This window comes from Mytilus californianus, unplaced genomic scaffold, assembly GCF_021869535.1.
Source record: "Mytilus californianus isolate M0D057914Y unplaced genomic scaffold, xbMytCali1.0.p SCAF_6, whole genome shotgun sequence".
Classification (NCBI taxonomy): domain Eukaryota; kingdom Metazoa; phylum Mollusca; class Bivalvia; order Mytilida; family Mytilidae; genus Mytilus; species Mytilus californianus.
This window is the reverse complement of record NW_026262712.1, coordinates 120,008,136-120,031,599: the sequence shown is the minus strand read 5'-3', so window position 1 is coordinate 120,031,599 and position 23,464 is coordinate 120,008,136. Positions and strand designations below refer to the sequence as shown.

General features: G+C 32.2%; 1 protein-coding gene across 2 annotated transcripts in view; it reads left to right on the top strand.

Annotated features, from left to right (window-relative positions):
* The window catches only part of LOC127705801 (tetraspanin-9-like), a 35,061-nt gene extending 13,026 nt beyond the window's left edge, over nucleotides 1-22,035 (top strand). For both annotated transcript variants that reach the window (XM_052210151.1, XM_052210152.1), the window contains exons 7-8: nucleotides 7,943-8,026; nucleotides 17,868-22,035. In XM_052210151.1, the coding sequence (XP_052066111.1) occupies nucleotides 7,943-8,026; nucleotides 17,868-17,933 (150 nt within the window). In that variant the 3' untranslated portion in view covers nucleotides 17,934-22,035. The remainder of the gene's footprint in view (nucleotides 1-7,942; nucleotides 8,027-17,867) is intronic.
* Nucleotides 22,036-23,464: the final 1,429 nt, after the last annotated feature.

The following is a 23,464-nucleotide window of genomic DNA, read 5'->3' as shown; positions in this document are numbered from 1 at the left end:
AAAGTAGAGAAGTGTGGTAAATCTACTACTGCTGTGTGGTTCCATTGGGAAAGTAGAGAAGTGTGGTAAATCTACTACTGCTTTGTGGTTCCATTGGGAAAGTAGAGAAGTGTGGGAAATCTACTACTGCTTTGTGGTTCCATTGGGAAGGTAGAGGAGGAGTGTGGGAAATCTACTACTGCTGTGTGGTTCCGTAGGGTAAGTAGAGTAGGAGTGTGGTAAATCTACTACTGCTGTGTGGTTCCATAGGGTAAGTAGAGGAGGAGTGTGGTAAATCTACTACTGCTTTGTGGTTCCATTGGGAAAGTAGAGAAGTGTGGTAAATCTACTACTGCTGTGTGGTTCCATTGGGAAAGTAGAGAAGTGTGGTAAATCTACTACTGCTGTGTGGTGCCGTAGGGTAAGTAGAGGAGGAGTGTGGTAAATCTACTACTGCTGTGTGGTTCCGTAGGGTAAGTAGAGTAGGAGTGTGGTAAATCTACTACTGCTGTGTGGTTCCATTGGGAAAGTAGAGAAGTGTGGTAAATCTACTACTGCTGTGTGGTGCCGTAGGGTAAGTAGAGGAGGAGTGTGGTAAATCTACTACTGCTGTGTGGTTCCGTAGGGTAAGTAGAGGAGGAGTGTGGTAAATCTACTACTGCTGTGTGGTTCCATAGGGTAAGTAGAGGAGGAGTGTGGGAAATCTACTACTGCTGTGTGGTTCCATTGGGAAAGTAGAGAAGTGTGGTAAATCTACTATTGCTTTGTGGTTCCATTGGGAAAGTAGAGAAGTGTGGTAAATCTACTACTGCTTCGTGGTTCCATTGGGAAAGTAGAGAAGTGTGGTAAATCTACTACTGCTTTGTGGTTCCATTGGGAAAGTAGAGAAGTGTGGTAAATCTACTACTGCTGTGTGGTGCTGTGGTCTAACTGAGAAACACCACAAATCTATCTAACACATACAGATACATGTAGAATTAAGTTATTTCTAGATTTAGTCAGATATTTCTTACAATAAGTTGAATTTAGTGCATATAGAATAATCCTTAGGTATCAATCAGAAAATTTATTGAATTTTTTTACATTTCTGTTATTATATGATATATGTGAATTCATAGACCTTCTACCAAAATATACCAGTATCATATTACAGAAATGTCAAAAATTCAATAAATTTTCTGATGGATACCTAAGGATTATTATGTATCCACTAAATCCAACTTATTGTTAATAGTCTCTGTATGATAAGATATGGAAGTAACTGGGGCAGTGATTTTGCTAACGCTTGTCGAAAATGATGAAAATGTTTTCAAAATGACGAAAGTTTTTCAAATCAATTTCGTCACTTAAATTTGAAAAGTGTAAAAATATTTTCACATGAAAATACTATAATTCAGAATTCTAACTATCTTCATGTTTTTGACATGTTTATGACCCTCATCTAATTATCGTTTACAACAGGTGTTATAAAAGAGGGACGAAAGATACCAGAGGGACAGTCAAACTCATAGATCGAAAACAAACTGACAATGCCATGGCCAAAAATAAAAAGACAAACAGACAAATAATAGTACAGATGACACAACATAGAAAACTAAAGACTAAGCAACACGAACCCCACCAAAAACTGGGGGTGATCTCAGGTGCTCCGGAAGGGTAAGCAGATCCTGCTCCAAATGTGGCACCCATCGTGTTGCTTATGTTATCACAAATCCGGTAGATAGGCTTATTCGGTAGGTCACATTTGTGAAAAGGAAAGGGTATTGTAGTTATGACATAAGGAACATATCCGATATATAAGTTGTGATTACAGGTAATCTGCTTATCGCCATCAGATGGGTCACTAAATATAATCCGTTAATTAATAAACCTCATAAATTATTGACCATCATAATTATTTTCAAGGTAAAATTGGTCAGTCGGCATTTCAATTTTTCTCAAACAACCACAATTTGCAGTTCGTTTATCGTAGTTTTGTCATTTGAACAAAATTTTTTATCCCGTGGACAGTTCACATTTTAATTTCAATATTTCTCTTAATGATCACAATTTGCAGTTCGTTTGTAGTAGTTTCGTCATATGAACGAATTCTCTAGTATTTTTATGCCGCGGGGGGCATTAAGTTTTACCCTTGTCCGTCTGTACGTACGTCCCAAAATTGGTTTCCGTTCTCTAACTTGAGTTTGCCTCAACCAAATATTATGAAACTTATACACAATGCTTATTACCACAAAACACAGATCTAGTTTGAATTTTGGTGGCGTCACTTTAACCGTTCTAGAGTTATGTCCCTTTATAAATGGAAAAATTGCAAAATTTTTAGTTTCCTTTCTCTAACTTAAGTTTGCCTCAACCAAATGTTATGAAACTTATACACAATGCTTATGATCACAAAACACAGATCAAGTTCGAATTTTGGTAGTGTCACTTTAACTGTTCTAGAGTTATGTCCCTTTATAAATGGAACAATTGCAAAATTTTTAGTTTCCTTTCTCTAACTTAAGTTTGCCTCAACCAAATGTTATGAAACTTATACACAATGCTTATGATCACAAAACACAGATCAAGTTCGAATTTTGGTAGTGTCACTTTAACTGTTCTAGAGTTATGCCCCTTTATAAATGGAACAATTGCAAAATTTTTAGTTTCCTTTCTCTAACTTAAGTTTGCCTCAACCAAATGTTATGAAACTTATACACAATGCTAATGATCACAAAACACAGATCAAGTTCGAATTTTGGTAGCGTCACTTTAACTGTTCTAGAGTTATGCCCCTTTATAAATGGAACAATTGCAAAATTTTTAGTTTCCCTTTCTCTAACTTAAGTTTGCCTCAACCAAATGTTATGAAACTTATACACAATGCTTATTACCACAAAACACAAATCAAGTTTGAATTTTGGTGGCATCACTTTAACCATTCTAGAGTTATGCCCCTTTATAAATGGAAAAATTGCAAAACTTTTAGTTTCCTTTCTCTAACTTAAGTTTGCCTCAACCAAATGTTATGAAACTTATACACAATGCTTATGATCACAAAACACAGATCAAGTTCGAATTTTGGTAGCGTCACTTTAACTGTTCTAGAGTTATGCCCCTTTATAAATGGAACAATTGCAAAATTCTTAGTTTCCTTTCTCTAACTTAAGTTTGCCTCAACCAAATGTTATGAAACTTATACACAATGCTTATTACCACAAAACACAAATCAAGTTTGAATTTTGGTGGCGTCACTTTAACCATTCTAGAGTTATGCCCCTTTATAAATGGAAAAATTGCAAAATTTTTATTTTCTTCTAAATATCAAGTAATTTTTAAAATTGGAGTTATCTTCCTTTGTCCATGATTATAGTTGAAACAACTTCATAATACAGATTAAGTACGAAATTTGGTGGCGACACTTTTACCATTCTTAAGTTATGTCCCTCTATAAACATAAAATTGCTGAATTTTTCGTTTCCGTTCTCTAACTTTAGTTTGTCTCAACCAAATGTTATAAAACACTATCCACATTTATTTTATTTAATTTTTTATCAAAAACTTTCAACAATTTCGATTAAAGAGATAGAATTTTATTCAAAACATTCATAAATATTTCCATGAGTCAAACATGTACTTCCTTTACTATGTACTGCGCATGCGAAAGGTATTCTTAATATATAAACTAGACATTAAAACGTAAAATAGGAAATCATTTGGTACAACATGTATCAAAATAAACGAGGGAAAAAAATATATTTCTCACTAAGTAAGCAACTTGATTTAGAAATATGAAAATTTTCCTGCCTTTTGTTAGGGATCATAGATTTATTCTTAGGAGGAAGCTCTGAGCATCCTCGGAGGAAGCTCTGAGCATCCTCGGAGGATGCTCGGAGCTTTTTAAGTAGGCTCTTCTCAGCAGTTTATGTGACAATAATTATCACGATCCATTAAGATGTCAATCAAATCTATAGCACTTGAATAATAAGGAAAGTAGAGCATTATAGAGGAAGCTCCATTAACACCTGTGTAAACATCTATTCAAACAAATCTTGCATTAATTTTACAAAACTATAAAATAGATGAGAAATTCTTCAATATTACTGTACAATGCTTGGTATCAAGTTTTCACAGAAAAAAATGATTTTAAAACATTTTCTTAATAATTATCATTCTTTTTCAATACACATGATACAAAAAAACACTCAAATTTTATATTTAAAATATAAATATATTTTAAATTTATACTATATAAAATGAAATATAAAAGTTATCAAAGACACAAACTATGGTTATTGATTTATAACCATACTACCAAAACATAGTACATTCAGTTTCATGTGAAAAAGGGTTGATCTTTTTTTATATTCCATTTAATTTGACAGTTGTTTGGAATTAACCCTCCATTTCATTGCAGAAAAGTTTTTTTGAGTCGTAAACATGTATCTTGGGTGTTTCAAAGCAATAAAAATATACTATATTCTACAGGGAAAAAAGGAGGAGAGAATTTGATTGGTTAACTTCTGGTGATGTTTACTTTCTTATATGCATTAAAAAGTTATGCTATATTTTCACTGTAGTACAGGACAGGATAAAACTTTATGTCAAGTATTTCTTTATTTAAAACATAGATAAATTCTGCACATTTTTTTTGAAATATAACAATCATGACAATTAAACAAAGACTTATAGGGGGAAAATAATAATACTCATGCCAAGTATTTCTTTATTTAAAACAAAAGCTAAATCTCCACAATTAAAAAAAAAATGCCAAGTAAAGAGAGACGTACAAGAGGGAAAATAATGGTGGTATTACCCCCTCAAACCAGGCTTCCACTAATGAATTACAACTTTTCTTAAGTAGCCATAATTTTCTATAAAAGAACTTAGTTTGCTATTTAAAAAAACATATTACCATTGTTTAGTTAGGGGCATTATTTAAACAAGTAATTTTCAAAATTACCTATACAAGTTATGTTGAAAACGAGGCTGTTTCAAATATTACTTCTATATCATGAATAAGTAACTTATGTTAATATTATTTTTATAGGTGTCCATTCATACAGGTTTTACTAGCTTTAACAAATTTTCACAGACATCTGGTTATTTTCCCTATGAAATATACTGGTAAAACTATTTAAATCCTCAACAAGCACTAATTGCTTTTCTGATGCCACACTTCTTGGCCAAAGATTGGCCTCTTGGGGCTATTAAAATATCATTTCCCCTTAAAATCTTAGAGATGGACACTTATAACTAGATATGGAACCTTTAATTAAGACTTGAAGTTATTTATAATTTGAATCTTAATCACAAGCAATTACATATATTCCTTAAATAATTGTAAGTACTAAGTTTTTTGAAGTTGTATAAAATAATTTATTAAAGTAATATTTTTGTCATTATTTTTTAAAGTAACCTCTCTATACTCATCTCAAATTGGATAAATACTTAATTTTATTTAATGAAATGATATAAAAATTCTTGAAAACTACATTTAGTCCATGCTTTATTTGACATTTAAAATAACTATTGAGTTAATTTTATTAAACAATTTTTAAAAACAAAAAATACTTATAAAAGTGACAAAAAAAAATTACTTGTTTAGTATCACCACCTGACTGTTGTTTGTGTCTTGATAATTTTTATGTAGCATATTATATAATATAAACTATTTTTAAATCATATCATCTAATTATAAAATTTGAGAATTTTTTTATTATAAAAAAAGGAATGATTATTAAATATAATAAGAAAATATTTAAATGACTTTTACTTTTTGTGGAGACTTGAGCTTTCTTTCCAAGCATTACACAGCACTGTTGAAGAATTTCTAATCTATTTTATAGTTTTAAAAAATTTCATGCAAAATGTATTTGAATAGACCAGATGTTTACACAGGTGTTAATGGAGCTTCCTCTATAATGCTCTACTTTCCTTATCATAGAAGTGGTGTAGATTTGATTGACATCTTAATGGATCATGATAATTATTGTCACATTAACTGCTGAGACGAGCCTACTTAAAAAGCTCTGAGCATCCTCCGAGCATGCTCGGAGCTTCCTCGTAAGAATAAATCTATGATCCCTTAAACATGAACCAATCCGTAGATGAATCCGGAATCATTCTGAATTTATTATCCTCATGTAACTTCCCATTTTCATTTCGTTCAAAAATCAAAAGTAAGCGTGATCTATTCTTGATTAATTTACAATATACAGTCATTAGAATCGTTGTAACAAGGAATTGTACAAATCCTTGGTTCCAAGTTTATAGAAAGGAATTCCAAATATCGATTAAGCCGTTTTTACAGGAATAATGGTTATGCAGTGAAATAATTGTTACAGGTTCATTTATGCTGTGACTCCTTGTTTAAAAAAAAAAGGAACCCAACTTTTGTTAATCAGGAATGTCCCCTGACAATAACTGAAGTGAAATTTTGATTTTGATTTTGATCCTTATTATAATCTTCATATATTTAAGCACCACATATATCAAATTATGCAATAACTGCCAAACATGCCTAAGTCCTTCAAAGATGTATAGCTAGTAATACATATCTTTGGTCCCTTGCTGTTACCCAAAATAAGGTTGATATTCATCTCACGCAAAAGTGACTAAAGCCCTCAAAATCCTAGCTGAAACCCTGAACTTGGGTATGGGGTAAACATTTGATGCAAAAGAAAATTGTGTGGTTTAAATGAGTTAAAGATGCAAAATATTCATTTGTCATCAGACATAAATGACACTAGACTTAGAAAATGTTTTTTTTTTGGGGAATTTCAAAATTAAAATTATATTCATCTGAATTTGATTTTTAATTGAATTTCCGAAGGAAAATATCGGTTATTAATTTGGTGATGACGGCGGGCTGGGCAGCAGAGTGGGTGGGCGGCTTCCAAATAGTGTCTTTGCAATAACTTAAAAATGCTTTGACAAAATCTTTTCAAATTTAGATATGTTGTTTCCTGTGACAAAATGAGGGTCAAGTTTGATTTTCCCGATTTTAGCTTTTATGTTGTTGAGTTGTAGACCTTAAAGTAGAGAAAAATGGTACTTAGAGCTTTGTCCGTGCAATAACTTGAAAATGCTTTAACGAATCCTTTTCAAATTTAGATATGTTGTTTTCTGTGACAAAATGAGGGTCAAGTTTGATTTTCCCGATTTTAGCTTTTATGTTGTTGAGTTGTAGACCTTAAAGTAGAGAAAAATGGTACTTAGAGCTTTGTCCGTGCAATAACTTGAAAATGCTTTAACGAATCCTTTTCAAATTTAGATATGTTGTTTTCTGTGACTAAAAGAAGGTCAAGTTTGAATTTCATGATTTTAGCTTTTATTGTTGATGAGTTCTAGACCTTTAGATAGCATAAAGTGATACTGTAAGCATGGTCCATGCAATGTCTTGTAAAGGCTTAGATGGAGTTCTAGACCTTTAGATAGCATAAAGTGATACTTTAAAGCGTTGTCCATGCAATGTCTTGTAAAGGCTTAGATGGAAATCCTGTGATACTATGAAGAAACAAGACAACAACTGTTTGAAAGTGGGTTTCTGGAAAGTTATTGGAGAGACCACAAGATTCTTAGATGGTTTCATATTGAATAAGTTTATAATCTCATAAACATATTTCTTTCATTATTGACTTCATGATTTCTGCCTACCAACCCCCGCTGAAAAAATGTGTGTGTACTCATATATACTCTCTTAAATTCCAATATTATGTCACTTATGATAAATAGGTCAAGATTGATTTTGGTCTTTCTATTTCTGATTTCTACAAAAATTCATTTATTTTTTTTCACTTGATCCTGTTTTGGGGGGTCCAGATTTCCAAATATCATTTTCATACAGGAAAATCCGATTTGCTGTCAATCTGACAGCCTCTTGTTTCCACAATGTTGATACAATAAGGGTCATGATTAAAATGGAAATGAAATACATTTACATCACTAGAATAAAATCTTCAATTGATATTTTATTTTACAGGGCTGTAAGGGAGAAATAGATTATTGGTTTATACAGAATATGACAGCTTTAGGAATATCTGCTTTAATGATTATTGTGTTACAGGTAGGTTTTTGTATTTTAATGCCTTGCCTTGTACATAACATTTTTGCATATTTTACTGATAAATGAACTTGTGAGACGATCTGGGTAACCTTATCGATCCTTTAGATAAACTTATTCTAAAAGGTTACAAATTCAACACTATAATTAGATCTTTGAATATTGTTTTTATTGTCGAGCCTGCGACTTTTGTCGCAGAAAGCTCGACATAGGGATAGTGATCTGGCGGCGGCGGCAGCGTTAGCTAACTTCTTAAAAGTTTTATATTTTAGAAGGTGGAAGGTCTGGATGCTTCATACTTTGTATATGGATGCCTCATGTTACGAAGTTTCCGTCAGTCACATGTCCAATGTCCTTGACCTCATTTTCATAGTTCAGTGACTACTTGAAAAAAAAGTTAAGATTTTTTGTAATGTTAAATTCTCTCTTATTATAAGTAATAGGATAACTATATTTGGTATGTGCGTACCTTGCAAGGTCCTCATGCCCGTCAGACAGTTTTCACTCGACCTCGACCTCATTTCATGGATCAGTGAACAAGGTTAAGTTTTGGTGGTCAAGTCCATATCTCAGATACTATAAGCAATAGGTCTAGTATATTCGGTGTATGGAAGGACTGTAAGGTGTACATGTCCAACTGGCAGGTGTCATCTGACCTTGACCTCATTTTCATGGTTCAGTGGTTTATAGTTAAGTTTTTGTGTTTTGGTCTGTTTTTCTTATACTGTATGCAATAGGTCTACTATATTTGGTGTATGGAATGATTGTAAGGTGTACATGTCTAGCTGGCAGGTGTCATCTGACCTTGACCTCATTTTCATGGTTCAGTGGTCAAAGCTAAGTTTTTGAGTTTTGGTCTTTTTTTCTAATACTATGTGCAATAGTTCAACTATATTTGGTGTATGGAAATATTTTATGATCTTTTAGTCAGTCACGCAGGTTTTTTTTACCTTGACCTCATTTTCAAGGTTCATTGCTCAGTGTTAAGTTTTTGTGTTTTGGTCTGTTTTTCTTAAACTATAAGCAGTAGGTCAACTATATTTGTTGTATGGAAGAATTGTTAGCTGTACATGCCTGCCTAGCATGGTTCATCTGAACTTGACCTCATTTTCATGGTTCATTGGTCAATAAAATTGAGAATGGAAATGGGGAATTTAGTTTACTTGGTTAATGTTAAGTTTATGTGACAGTTGTAATAAAGCTTTATATTTAGGACTATCAACATAATATCAATGATTAGTAAAGAAGGCGAGACATTTCAGCGTGTGCACTCTTGTTGGTAATAATATTGATTTTGTTATCAGTAAATTAAAATGAAACTAAATATTATATATACATATACACATTCATGGCGCTACAATCTGTTGTTACCTGTATCTTGGCATTGCACAAGGTCATGTTTTTATGCTGCACCTAGGGGCATTATGTTTTTTGGTGTGTGCGTTCGTCCGTCCATCCGTCTGTTCCGCTTCAGGTTAAAGTTTTTGGTCAAGGTAGTTTTTGATGAAGTTGAAGTCTAATCAACTTGAATCTTACTGTGGATTCATTTATTTTCGTGGGTATCAGTTTTTGTGGATAGATAAAAAAAGACGTTTCGTGGTATACGTAAATTCGTGGATCGCTGATTACAAAAAAAAAAAAAAAAAAAAATCAGATACGTAATTCGTGGATTTCTTTTTGATTTAGGAGATCATATAACCTCCTTGGTTTGATCAATAATAAAACAAACAAAAAAGAAGGAATTCATTGAAAAAGTTTTGAAAATCCTTGCTTGGTCATTCTAGGTTAAAGTGTTCATTAAAACTTCTATTACAATAATGGACAGAGACAACTCGTTATTTGTTTGTTCTACAATTTATAAATTCTTGTCGGAATTTTATAAGGCATTCAAAACTCTATGATTGAAAGTTCATTTCTCTAATCACGATATAATAAACAGTCATATAAGTAAAAGGTGTGAAAATAAATGTTCCTGTCATAAACAATATTACCTACGGGCAATATATCCCCGTACTTAATCCTATTGATTTTTAATCAGCAGTAAACCAAACTATGACACGGTAATTAACAACTGGCAGTTATTTTCCATGATCAGTTTTAATCAATTTTAAAAAGTAAATTATCACTGATATTCGATATATTTATTATTGATTTAATCGAAATACTTGTATCTTCTTTCAATAAAAACATGTGTTATGTTACAATGTTTATCGCTAATCAACACTATACTAGAACTGCATAACATAACCCGAAATAAACATCCGACTCCATACACATTTCTCAGTATTATTCTTCGTTGAATTTTTAAATTCGAGGTTCGGTGTGACCCACGAAACCCACGAAAATTGGTATACCACGAATAAAAATGAATCCACAGTAGTACACATGTTCCCTATGATAATGCCAAATTAGAGTTTTGACCCCAATTTCACTGTCCACTGAACATAGAAAATGATAGTGCGAGTGGGGTATCCGTGTACTATGGACACATTCGTGTTCTCTGGCTGTTAATGATGTCTTTACACTAAATACATTGGATTTTGGATGTGTACTTATTGATATTTTAGTCTTAGATGCATGATTTTTGATTCAGCCATGCTGGATCTATGCGATCACTCTGGTTTTGGAGATAGTGCAGAATACTAAGTTAAAGACATATCATGAAACTAATTATGTGTTTTTATGACTTGCAGAAACTTTCTACACCATTTTAATCATCAACTGCAAACTTTTGACATGTTATTTGCCCTTAAATTAAGAAAAGATTGGTCGAATAGTGACTTTATTTTAGATATACACTTGCATATAGTTCCTTTCTAAATCAAAATTTATGATGATTTACTATTTATGAATTAATTTGAAAAAGTATTTGTACATCAATTGAATCAGTTGATAAGAATTTTGAAAGTATTATATTAGTATCTTGTGCTTGTGTAAATTAGTGTTCTTTGAAATGTAGGTCAACATGTGTATTAATATATCTAAGTTGATTCCCACACTTTTATGAAATGGTATTACTCCAATTTTTTCCATAGGCAAGTAAGAGTCAGAATGATTATTAACTGTCATTATTTTCAAATAAGCATTAATTAGAAACAACCCCAGGCTTAATTCAAAACAGTTAATATCTCATGACCTGTTACATAATTAAATAGACACAATTTATTACACACCTCACTGAAAACACACATTCTTGACCTCAATAGTAAACCTACAAATGTATTATTTATTCTGATCTACACTAAATTAAAATATTCTGTAATTTTGCTACCTAGCTGAATGATTAATCTGATGTTGTTTTTTTTTAAAAAAAAAATACTTAAAATGAAAAAAATATGTATAAAAAATGCAAGCAAACTTTATTTTACCTGTAAAATCAGTGCCATTATCATTTGACATAAGTCAGTTCAGTTCATTTTCTTGTATATTCCTCCATTAATTGTGGAGCACTACCCATAGGGTATAATTGTAGCAACTATATACACCTTAGAACATAAGAAAACATTTAATTATGTACAGATGACTGAATTTAGGCAATAACAATTACTAAATAATTAATATTATAATTAATTCATAGGATTGTCATCATAAAATTTTAAAAATAATATTCATAATGTGCTGAGGTGTAAGAACAAGTTAAGTAAGAACTGTATATATTTACAAATAAGAATTTAAAATTTAAGTGGTCTTAAATTACACTTTCTTATAATTGTTAGTTAAAGGTGCTATACGTACATCAGAATTTATAATGAGAAGGTTATTTTATAAGACTTATGTAAAAGGGTTGGGGTTTAGAACAATTCATCATATATACATAAGTTTTCCTTCACAGTTTAAAATTACCTTATTTCGGATCTTATCATTATTCTTTAAAGGTAACTGGATATCTTAAAACTTTGCAATGTTGCAACATGGTTTTAAATGCAGGAGCTCAGGGGGACCATATATTCCTTTATCTTTACTAACCAGTCAATAATCAAGTTCTAATTAATTAGTTACATGTACAATTATCAGAAATTTGGTTGAAATATTAAACAAAATTGCATAACTCTTACATGAGCATTTTCTGCAATAAAATTTATTTGTTTGTTTTACATTTATATCCCATTACATTGCTATTAGTAATGGAAATATCTCAGCATTAGGTATTTGTACATTCAGATTTGAATACAGGAAATGTATTTTTTCTTAATGAAGAATGAACACCAATTTAGATAAAAAATAGTTATTATTTTTTTTAATTTTTGTTGTTGAGAAAGTGCATTTATAAGGCCTCTTTCTGGAAATTATTAAACCTGTCATTATTAATGCAAATAAAAATAGATTTCTTGTTTGACGATTTTCCTTTCCATTCTTGTCAAAAATAAAATCTGACAGAGTCTAAAATTGAAAGACCAGTATATATATCTATATTTGCATCAATATTGCGAAATTCCCTACCTTTGGACAATACCATAGAAATTTTACAGTAAGATTGGAAATGAAAAGAGAAAACAAATTAGAAAAAAGTATGGTCAGAAAGAATATCAGACTAGCTATGAATATGGCTGGATCACAACATCAACGATGCTTTGATTTTATTAGTTGTTTTTGGCTTTGACCTAGCTGTCAGTAACTGCTAGTACTCCAAGATCTGTCCTTCGTGTCTTTTTGTTGTGTGGATGTATAAGCACCCCGCCACGTCCACTCTGTGCTTTTGTTAGATGTATTTCTGCTTTGTATCAATCTGAATCCTGATGAGTTGAGCCCTTTTCATCTGATTTTTATCCACCACCTATGATAGTAGAGGGGCATTATGTTTTACGTTCTGTGCGTCTGTCCGTTTGTTCGTTTGTTCGTTCGTTAGTCCGTCAGTAGTTCGTTCGTCCGTTCGTCTGTCTGTCCAGCTTCAGGTTAAAGTTTTTGGTCAAGGTACTTTTTGATGAAGTTAAAGTCCAATTAACTTGAAACTTAGTACACATGTTCCCTTTGATATGCTCTTTCTAATTTTAATGCCAAATTAAGAGTTATGACCCCAATTTTTACGGTCCACTGAACATAGAAAATGATAGTGCGAGTGGGGCATCCGTGTACTATGGACACATTCTTGTTATAGTTTGTTCTTTTGTTGTACTGTTACACCACTGTCCCAGGTTAGGGGATTGGCGCCTTAAAACTGGTTTAACCCAGCCACATTCTATCTCTGCTGTCCCAAGTCAGGAGCCTGTAATTGAGTGGTTGTCAGTTTTTGCTGTTTCTCATATTTGTTTTTCGTTTATTGTTTTGCATAGTTTGTTCTAATGTTGTGCCATTACATCACTGTCTCAGGTTAGGGGGAGGGTATGGCGCCAACAAATTAGTTTAACTCAGTCACATTCTGTATGTGCCTGTCCCAAGTCAGGAGCCTGTAATTCAGTGGTTGTCGTTTGTTTCTGTATATCACATTTGTTTTTCATTCATTATTTTGTACATAAATTTGGCCGTTAGTTTTCTTGTTTGAATTGTTTTACATTTTTCTTTTCGGGGCCTTTTTTTACCTGACTATGCCTATGGGTTTTACTCATTGTTGAAGGCCGTACAGTGACCTATAGTTGTTAATTTCTGTGTCATTTGGTCTCTTGTGAAGAGTTGTCTCATTGGCAATCATACCACATCTTCTTATTTTTATATTTGTTTTTTTTTGCGGTTAACATTAAGATACAATCTGTGGTTTTTCAGAAATCAATAACTTTGTCAAACCTTTTTTAAAAATATATTTTTCATCTTACCATATTTTACTGATACAGGAATTTGTTTTTCTTTGAAATTAACATTTACATACAATCTCAGATTACATTGTTTAGACATCAATAAATATGTTACACCTTCATGGACCTTGCATCCTTATTTCTCATTAAAAATGACCTGTGACCTTTTAACACAGGTTTATAGTGTTAAACATAGTCCTGTCAAATTTGCATAGAAGTGACCTGGCATACTAGAGATACAGTTTTGATCCTGCAGTGATTTTTTTTTACGAAAATAGGCATACAGTCTAAATTTTACCTAATCAATTCAAATTTTCATAAAAGATATACCTTCACAGCTACTTTTAGAGATAAATTGGGTGGAAATTATAGATATGTACTCAATTTTTATACTCCCGTCGTAGCAGAGGGGGTATTAAGCTTTACCCTTGTCCGTCTGTACGCCCATCCTTACGTCCCTAAATTGGTTTCCGTTCTCTAACTTTAGTTTGCCTGAACCAAATGTTCTGAAACTTATACACAAAGCTTATTACCACAAAACACAGATCAAGTTAGAATTTGGGTGGTGTCACTTTTACCTTTCTAGAGATATGCCCCTTTACAAATGGAAAAAAATTGCTGAATATTTCGTTTCCGTTCTCTAACTTAAGTTTGCCTCAACCAAATGTTATGAATCTTATTCACAATGCTTATTACCACAAAGCTCAGATCTAGTTTGAATTTTGGTAGTGTCACTTGTACTGTTCTAGAGTTATGCCCCTTTACAAATAAAAAAATTGCTGAATTTTTCGTTTCCGTTCTCTAACTTAAGTTTGCCTCAACCAAATGTTATGAAACTTATACACAACGCTTATTACCACAAAACTCAGATCAAGTACGATTTTGGGTAGTGCCACTTTTACCGTTCTTGAGTTATGTTCCTATATAACGTTATATGCAAGGGGGGGGGGGGGGGGGCATAATCTGTGTCCCATGGACACATTCCCCATTTTTATACGACCGCAAAAATTGAAAATTTTTTGGTCGTATATTGGTATGACGTTGGCGTCGTCGTCGTCGTCGTCGTCGTCGTCGTCGTCGTCGTCCGGCGTCGTCCAGCGTCGTCCGAAGACACATTAGTTTTCGCACTCTAACTTTAGTTTAAGTTAATGGATCTCCATGAAATTTTACCATAAGGTTCAATACCATGAAAGGAAGGTTGGGATTGATTTTGGGGGCTATGGTACCAACAGTTAAGGAATTAGGGGCCAAAAAGGGGCCAAAAATAAGCATTTTTGTAATACCAGACAATAACTTGTGTGTAAGTGTATGGATCTCTCTGACATTGTACCACAAGGTTCCATATCACATAGGGAAGGCTGTAATTGATTTTGGGGGTAATTGCCTCAAAATTTTAAGATAAGGGGCCAAAAAAGGGGCAAATAACAAGCATTTTTCTAGTTTCATGACAATAACTTGTGTGTAAGTGTTTGGATATTTCTTAAATTGTACTACAAGGTTCCATATCACAAAGGGAAAGCTGGAATTGAGTTTGGGGGTAATTGCCCGAAACGTTTAGGAATTGGGGGCCAAAAAGGGGCCAAAAATAAGCATTTTTCTAGTTTCCAGACAATAACTTGTGTTCAATTGTATGGATCTCTCTGAAATTGTACTGCAAGATACCATACCACAAAGGGAAGGCTGGGATTGAGTTTGGGGGTGATGAATCATAAGGGGGTTCAAAAAATTTGGGGGGGGGGGGGGGGGTTTCTTTTTTTTTTCTTTTTTTCCTTTTTTTTTTCTTTTAAAATTTTCCATTTTAAGTTGGTTATTTCTGATTTATATTTAAAAGCAAATAATAATGATATGGTAGGAAATACACACCAAACAGGATGTGTAAATTATTATACAATAAGTATTGTGCAATAGCAAGAAATTTTCAATTGCACAGTATTGCACAATAGCAAGAAATCTTCAATTGCACAGTATTGCGCAATAGCAAGAAATCTTCAATTGCACAGTATTGCGCAATAGCAAGAAATATCCAATAGCACAATATTGCGCAATAGCAAGAAATTGTCAATTGTACAGTATTGCGCAATAGCAAGAAATATTCAATTGCACAGTATTGTGCAAAAGAATATACTTTGTATAAATTGCTTATTTCTTGATCAATTTCAATGGGGTTTTATTCTTGAATTCTTGGGGTTCTTTAATATGCTGAATCTAACCATGTATTAAGTTTTTGGATTTTGGGCCCTGTTTTTAAATTGGTCCACATTGAGGTCCAAAGGGTCCAAAATTTAACTTTGTTTGATTTCATCAGAAATTGAATTATTGGGGTTCTGTGATATGCCGAATCTAACCGTGTATTTAGATTCTTAATTTTTGGTTCCGTTTTCAAATTGGTCTACATAAAGGTCCAAAGGGTCCAAAATTAAACTTAGTTTGATTTCCAAAAAAATTGAATATATGGGGTTCTTTGATATGCTGAATCTAACCATGTATTTAGATTTTTGATTATGGGCCCAGTTTTCAAGTTGGTCCAAATCGGGGTCCAAAATTAAACTTTATTTGATTTCAACAAAAATTGAATATATGGGGTTCTTTGATATGCTGAATCTAACCATGTATTTAGATTTTTGATTATGGGCCCAGTTTTCAAGTTGGTCCAAATCGGGGTCCAAAATTTAACTTTGTTTGATTTCAACAAAAATTGAATATATGGGGTTCTTTCATATGCTGAATATAACCGTGTATTAAGTTTTTGGATTTTGGGCCCCGTTTTTAAATTGGTCCACATTGAGGTCCAAAGGGTCCAAAATTTAACTTTGTTTGATTTCATCAGAAATTGAATTATTGGGGTTCTTTGATATGCCGAATCTAACCGTGTATTTAGATTCTTAATTTTTGGTTCCATTTTCAAATTGGTCTACATAAAGGTCCAAAGGGTCCAAAATTAAACTTAGTTTGATTTTAACAAAAATTGAATATATGGGGTTCTTTGATATGCTGAATCTAACCATGTATTTAGATTTTTGATTTATGGGCCCCGTTATCAACTTTGTCCACATTGAGATCAAAAGGGTCCAAAATTAAACTTTGTTTGATTTCATCAAAAATTGAATTCTTGGGGTTCTTTGATATGCTGAATCTAACCATGTATTTAGATTTTGGATATTGGACCATAATAGGTGAATGTCCAATTTAAAATTTTTAAGTTCTTAGACCACATTCATTCTGTGTCAGAAACCTATGCTGTGTCAAATTTTTAATCACAATCCAAATTCAGAGCTGTATCAAGCTTGAATGTTGTGTCCATACTTGCCCCAACTGTTCAGGGTTCGACCTCTGCGGTCGTATCAAGCTGCGCCCTGCGGAGCATTTTATTTTTTTTTACGTTTCCATACTTTGTCAAGAAATACCTAATTTTTTTGTTTCAAAAGATAAATTCAATTGGTCATTGTCTCGCCTTGACGGAGTCAAAAAGCGAGACATAGGTATGCTGTTTCCGGCGGCCGTCAACAATGTATTAGTTTGTGATTAGGTCTAGTTCATGGTGAACCACTAGTGGTAGGTCAATGATATTTGGTATGCAGTTGTATTAGCGTTGGCACATCTCATTACCATGGAGATTATTTGGCCCCGCCCTCTCAGTCAAGGTCTATTGACTTTGAAACTTTGCTTAGTTTACATGTATTAGTTTGTGATTAGGTCAGTTTATGGGGAACCACTAGTGGTAGGTCAATGATATTTGGTATGCAGTTGTATAAGCATTGGCATATCTCATGTCCATGGAGATTATTTGGTCCTGCATCCTCAGTTCCTTGAACTTTAATATTTTGCATAACTTACATATTAAAGTATTGCTATTTTAATTCAACATTTGCATTATACTATCAAAATAACAAAAAGGTGAGACATATCTCTGTGTTAACAGTTTATCTAAAGTTTATCTGAGACATATCTCTGAGTTAACAGTTTATCTAAAATACTGTACAAAATTGAGGTACAATACTTTTCAAAAGATTAAGATGGGAGATTCCACCGTCAATAACATTTTGATATATAGGGAACAAGTTATGAAAGATAACAGATTTCATTATCAATTTGATTTCTCCTATTATTTATTTTGACAGGTTTGTACAATGGCAGCATCACTGTGTTTATGTTGGGGCTTCAGGGAAGATAAGTTCAGAAGTTAATGACTCCAAGAAGACAGTGCTAGAATGTACCAGGAAACACAATTTATAAGCTTTAGCACAGAAAATGAAGTCTAGAAATCCTATGTAGCTTTAAATATATCAGCCACACAAACACATATTATAGCCTAGATCTGATGGATTGTTATATTGCTCATGGAGTATTTATTTGTTGTTTGTTAGGTCTCTGTAAAGATCTGCTCACAACTATCTGTAAATTATAAAAAAAACAATTATTTTCAAGGAATTCATGTTTTTTCACAGGGAACTGTTATTTCTCCTCAATTTACAAAATCAATGGAATTATAATCAATATAACAATAGTTAGAATAGAACGTTATGTACTATGAAATGTTTCAGGAATAGTATCAGTCATCATTCAGAATCAGTGTACCAGACAGCTACAACTTTTTTTAATGCTTAAATTGTGAGGAAATTAGATAATATTTGGTACATTTGTAAGGAAATTAGATAATATTTGGTATATTATGAGGAAATTAGATAATATTTGGTATATTTGTAAGGAAATTAGATTATATTTGGTACATTTGTAAGGAAATAAGATGATATTTGGTATATTTGTGAGGAAATTAGATTATATTTGGTATATTTGTGATGAAATTAGATGATATTTGGTATATTTGTGAGGAAATTAGATGATATTTGGTATATTTGTGAGGAAATTAGATAATATTTGGTATATTTGTGACACCGTTTTACTTTTGTAGTAGTTTTATCATTCCTAATTGTACGAATATCTCCACCTAAGTTGTTTTTTATTAAGATGTTTAACAACCTGATGATGAAAAGTAGGACTTTTTCATTTGTATAAAGATGATTAATGGTTTTGATTTGTAAATGTATCCCAGTATCATTATTCTATCACGTATCACCGTCTTTGTGACAGAGATATTTACTTTGTATCTTAAAAAAATGGATGGTTTTATTAGATTTATTAAATGATTGAAAACTTATTAACGGGTGAAGAGTATATACATTTGATCAACTTTACAGAAATAGAGTCCATCAAATGTGTAATTTCAGGCTAGACTTGTATTTTAAAAAAAAAGGTTTTGATTGATTTTCTTGACATGTTTGTGTCATTTATAGGAACAAACGTTATTATTATTATCTTTTTACTTGGCTTATTGTTTTGAAAAATATATTTTCTATTATTTATAAGTCTGTAAATTTTATGATACATACTTAAAAACAGAATCCCTAGTCCCATTTTAATTAATCATCAGTATAGATGCTATGATTTTGGATGTTAACTCTTTAAATACTGATGGATAACTCCAAGCATGTTTTTTTATAAAGGTTGTCAACTCCTTCCGAAGATTCCTGATAGGGAGTTCAAGCTTCCTACTTAAACAAATTTTATTTTTCCTTTCACAATTGTTTTACTCTACAAATCAAAAAACAAATTTTTTGTTTATTTCTTTACACAAAAGAGAGCTTCACAAACAATGTAAAATAGGTCCTACATCAAAGGCTCACTAATGAATTAACCCAGAGGTAAATCTGCCACTTTGGAACTGTGAAAGGTTGATTCACCTGTTTCTGATGCATTTTTTGTATTATGGTTTAATAAGCTTTAAATATACTCATATACGACAAGTTAACAAGGGCAAATTTTGTTCATATGTTAAAACTTTTATTATCTGTTGGCTTTTGATATGTCATGTAGAGGTATACTATCATCTGTCGCTTTCACCACCTTTATAGAAAGCTTTTGCTGTTTAAAGTTTGTCACACAGGCTGTTATAACTCAACCTGAGTTTATTTGACATCTATAGAAAAGGACAGGCATTATGAGTCGGTAACTCCTTAAGCTTTAACTTTATTTCAGTCTTTCACTGAATCTCTCATACATCATGCCATTGTGAACTTCCTGTTTTATTGATTGGTCCAAGAGGTTTTGGGGGTTTCAATGGCAAAGTTTGAATCTCACATTATCTGTAGAAAAGTGGAGTTGGGTATCATTTGAAAGTCTGCTTGCACTTATGTAGTTTTTCCAGGATAATCCAGCAATTTGCCATTAATAGCAGTTTCTGAGTTTGTCTGAACATTATCATGAAAACAATTCTATTAATGTTGTGTAACTTTAGTACTGCTGATTAACCTAAATGTCATAGAAATATCCTATTGTTAAGATAAATTTAGTAGCCATCAATCTTTTAGTATGTAATACACTTTGTTTAGGTAATGTTTTTTAATTATAATAAGTAAAATATATATAAATGTTTGCTTAGAAGTTAGTGCCAATTCATATAATGTAGTTTTATGATTTTTTTTTTTTATAGTTTTTGATACAAGGTTTTTTTACTGACACATTGTCATTAAATTATTTATTTCAAAACAAATTATTATATATATACACGTAGATTAGGTGTTACATATTGTTTTTAAAAGCATCTTTGTTTTAGCATTTTAATTTAATTTTTAGTCTGTGCATCAGAAAATAAGTTTTAAAAAATCAAAAAAGTATTTAATTTTGCGATAGTTTTGTGAAAATTTTCCCTGTGACCCATGCAATTCTAGTCACAAATATTTCATTTAACTTTGGACGTGTTTGACTTGTACTGGTTTTGTAAATGCAAGGGACACAGTAAAATTAAAAAATCTGCAGGAACTTTAAGCTGTCAAAATAAGAGATATTCCATTTAAATAGATTTTGGAGGATAGGAAGGCACCCCAACAACCAGTATACTTACCCTTGGTATATCTGCATACATTAGGTAGCAATACACAGTTAGGAAAAAAAACTTGAAATTGACACTCATAATTTTTAACCACACTCTTTCCCTTGCTTTGTAACAAAATAGGCTTACTGTTTGTGTCATGCATGTGCATATTTATGCAGCATCTTCCATAGATTTGATTTCCAATAATTAAAATGGTGAAAAATAATCTCTTTTTGATGTAACATGGCAACAACCTGCTCGTTTTTATACAAAATATTGCAAAAAAGGGGGGTAAAAATGTCACAAAAGTCCCCAAAATTTGGTCCAAAGTATAATTTCAATCCATTTGAGTGATACTTTTTTCTGAAACCTTTGACATTTATCTATCAGGAGGTAAAATAAAAATCATTTGAATTTCACCTCATTTTTCCATAGAATTGAAAAGTTTGAGCATAAAATATTTCTTGGAAAACACTACAATAATTTATGGACCTATGGGCGGTACAAATGTAAAAATACAGACTGTCAAACCGAAAATGGCCTATGAACCATGCAAAAAACAATCTTGATGTTCATATAAACCCACTTTGAAGGCTATCTTATTCTCTAAAAATCAATTTTATTGCACAATAACTTTCATATTTGAAAAACTCACCAGTACCAAAATGCAAAACCAAACTCCTAACTGTGTATTGCCACCTCAAGTAGACATACAGTTATAACCTACAAACTATGTCTAAATGCCTCATACATTCACAACGGAAAAGATCTCTTAAATATTTTTCTTGAGGCGTTCATGGTTGTTTTAATACTTATTTAGTAAACTCACTGAGTAATCAACAATCATTCTTGCAATCTTAATAAGAATTATGAATATATTCTGTCATCTCCTTGCATCTACACACTTAAAGTGTATTTGCTGGTATAGTAATCAGATAGTATTAAGAATGCTTGGTTATATTGATGTGATATTTATTATCTGCATGTATTGTAGTCAGTTGTGTCGCTTACTTTATCAAATTATTATTCAAGGCCAGTACTTAACTGATATAATTTCCAGAAATAAAGAAGAGAAAGAGAGAAGAAATGTCATTTGTACAATTGCCAGTGAAATAATGATTAATTCATATAACAGGTCAGCACATATGGACAGCTAGGAGGAAAAATCAAATGAAATGAAGAATAAGAAAATGGAATTAAAGAATTATGAATATTATGATGATTTAGAGTTCAGAGAGATTGTAGTACATGTATTAAGAAATTCTGGTATCTCATAAATACATCTCTCAGGTACTTAACATTAAATGTGGTTTATGGTTGTAGGTTTGTTTATAAGCTTTAAATTACTGATTTTCTTTATATGTTATCAAAGTATCAGTTTTATACAGATTTATACAAGAAATAAAGTCTTAACAAAGGTTTTGTTTTATTTTTCTTCTTAGTAAACTTAAAATTCCGTGGTTTGTAGTGAGGAAATCTAGACTAATTTTGGACACACATCCAAACTATCATTGTTTTTCAGTTAATGTCATTATCTTAAATCAGTCCATTAGATTTTTCCTTTGAATTGTTTTGTTATCAAAGGGGCTTAGATGGGGTACCACACATTATTGATTTTGCTCATTGTTAAAGAATGAGCGGTAACCTGTAGTTCTTTTACATTCTTTGTTCTTTGGCTGATGATTGTCTCTTTTGCAATCATACCACATCTCCTTATTCTTTAACATAATTAAACCATAAGGTATAGAATGACTAATTCAGCTAAGGTCAGAAAGAACATACAAGAAATTAGTACATATTTTAAACAAAATGGTTCCTATTCATAGCTGTAACTTTGTCAATAAGTAAAATATTTGGGTAATTTTGGTATCAAATGAAAGCTTAAGGACTTGGGATCACTGTAGAACACATGTTGAAAGTTTCCTTTTGAATGATAAAAAAAATATATGAAATTAGAATATAAGGGCATGTTTGCCCTGTTGCTTAGATCAGAAGTACCTGTTTTTGTATTACCAAATTTTCTGGGAACCAGTTGGTTCTAATATGCAATTAAAGGTATATAAAATATTTCAGCACAAGTCAGAATAAGGTATTGTTTTGACGTGAAGTGACTTGTCACTTTATTAGAACTTCAGACAAAATAGCTATGAATGCTTGAATGCATAATTAGTCCCCTACCGATGAAGTCGAAGGGGACTTTAGGTTTGCACTCTGTCTGTCTGTCTGTCTGTCTGTCTGTCTGTCTGTCCATCCGTCAGTCCGGCAAATCAATTTTCCACACTTTTTTTCTTTGTGCTTGAAGATATTGATTTGATATTTGGTGTATTGTTTTATCATGACAAGTAATAGATTGAGTTCAAATTTTGTTCCGGTCTGACGATTTTGTGCAGAGTTATGGTCCTTGAACTTAGAAAATTCACTCAAATAATCAGTTTTCTGCACTTTTTTAGCTCACCGGGGCCCAAAGGGCCCTATGTGAGCTTATGCCATCACTTGGCGTCCATCGTCGTCATCGTCGTCTGTCGTCGTAAACTATTTCAAAAATCTTTTCCTCTGAATCTACTGGGCCAAATACCTTCAAACTTTAACTAAATGTTCCTTAGGGTATCTAGTTTATAAATTGTATCCGAAGTTTTGATCCATCGACAAACATGGTCGCCATGGCTAAAAATAGAACATAGGGGTCAAATGCAGTTTTTGGCTTATATCTCAAAAACTAAAGCTTTTAGAGCAAATCTGACATGGGGTAAAATTCTTCAATTGGTCAAGATCTATCAGCTCTGAAATTTTCAGACAAATCGAAAAACCCATTGTTGGGTTGCTGCCACCGAATTGGTAGTTTTAACA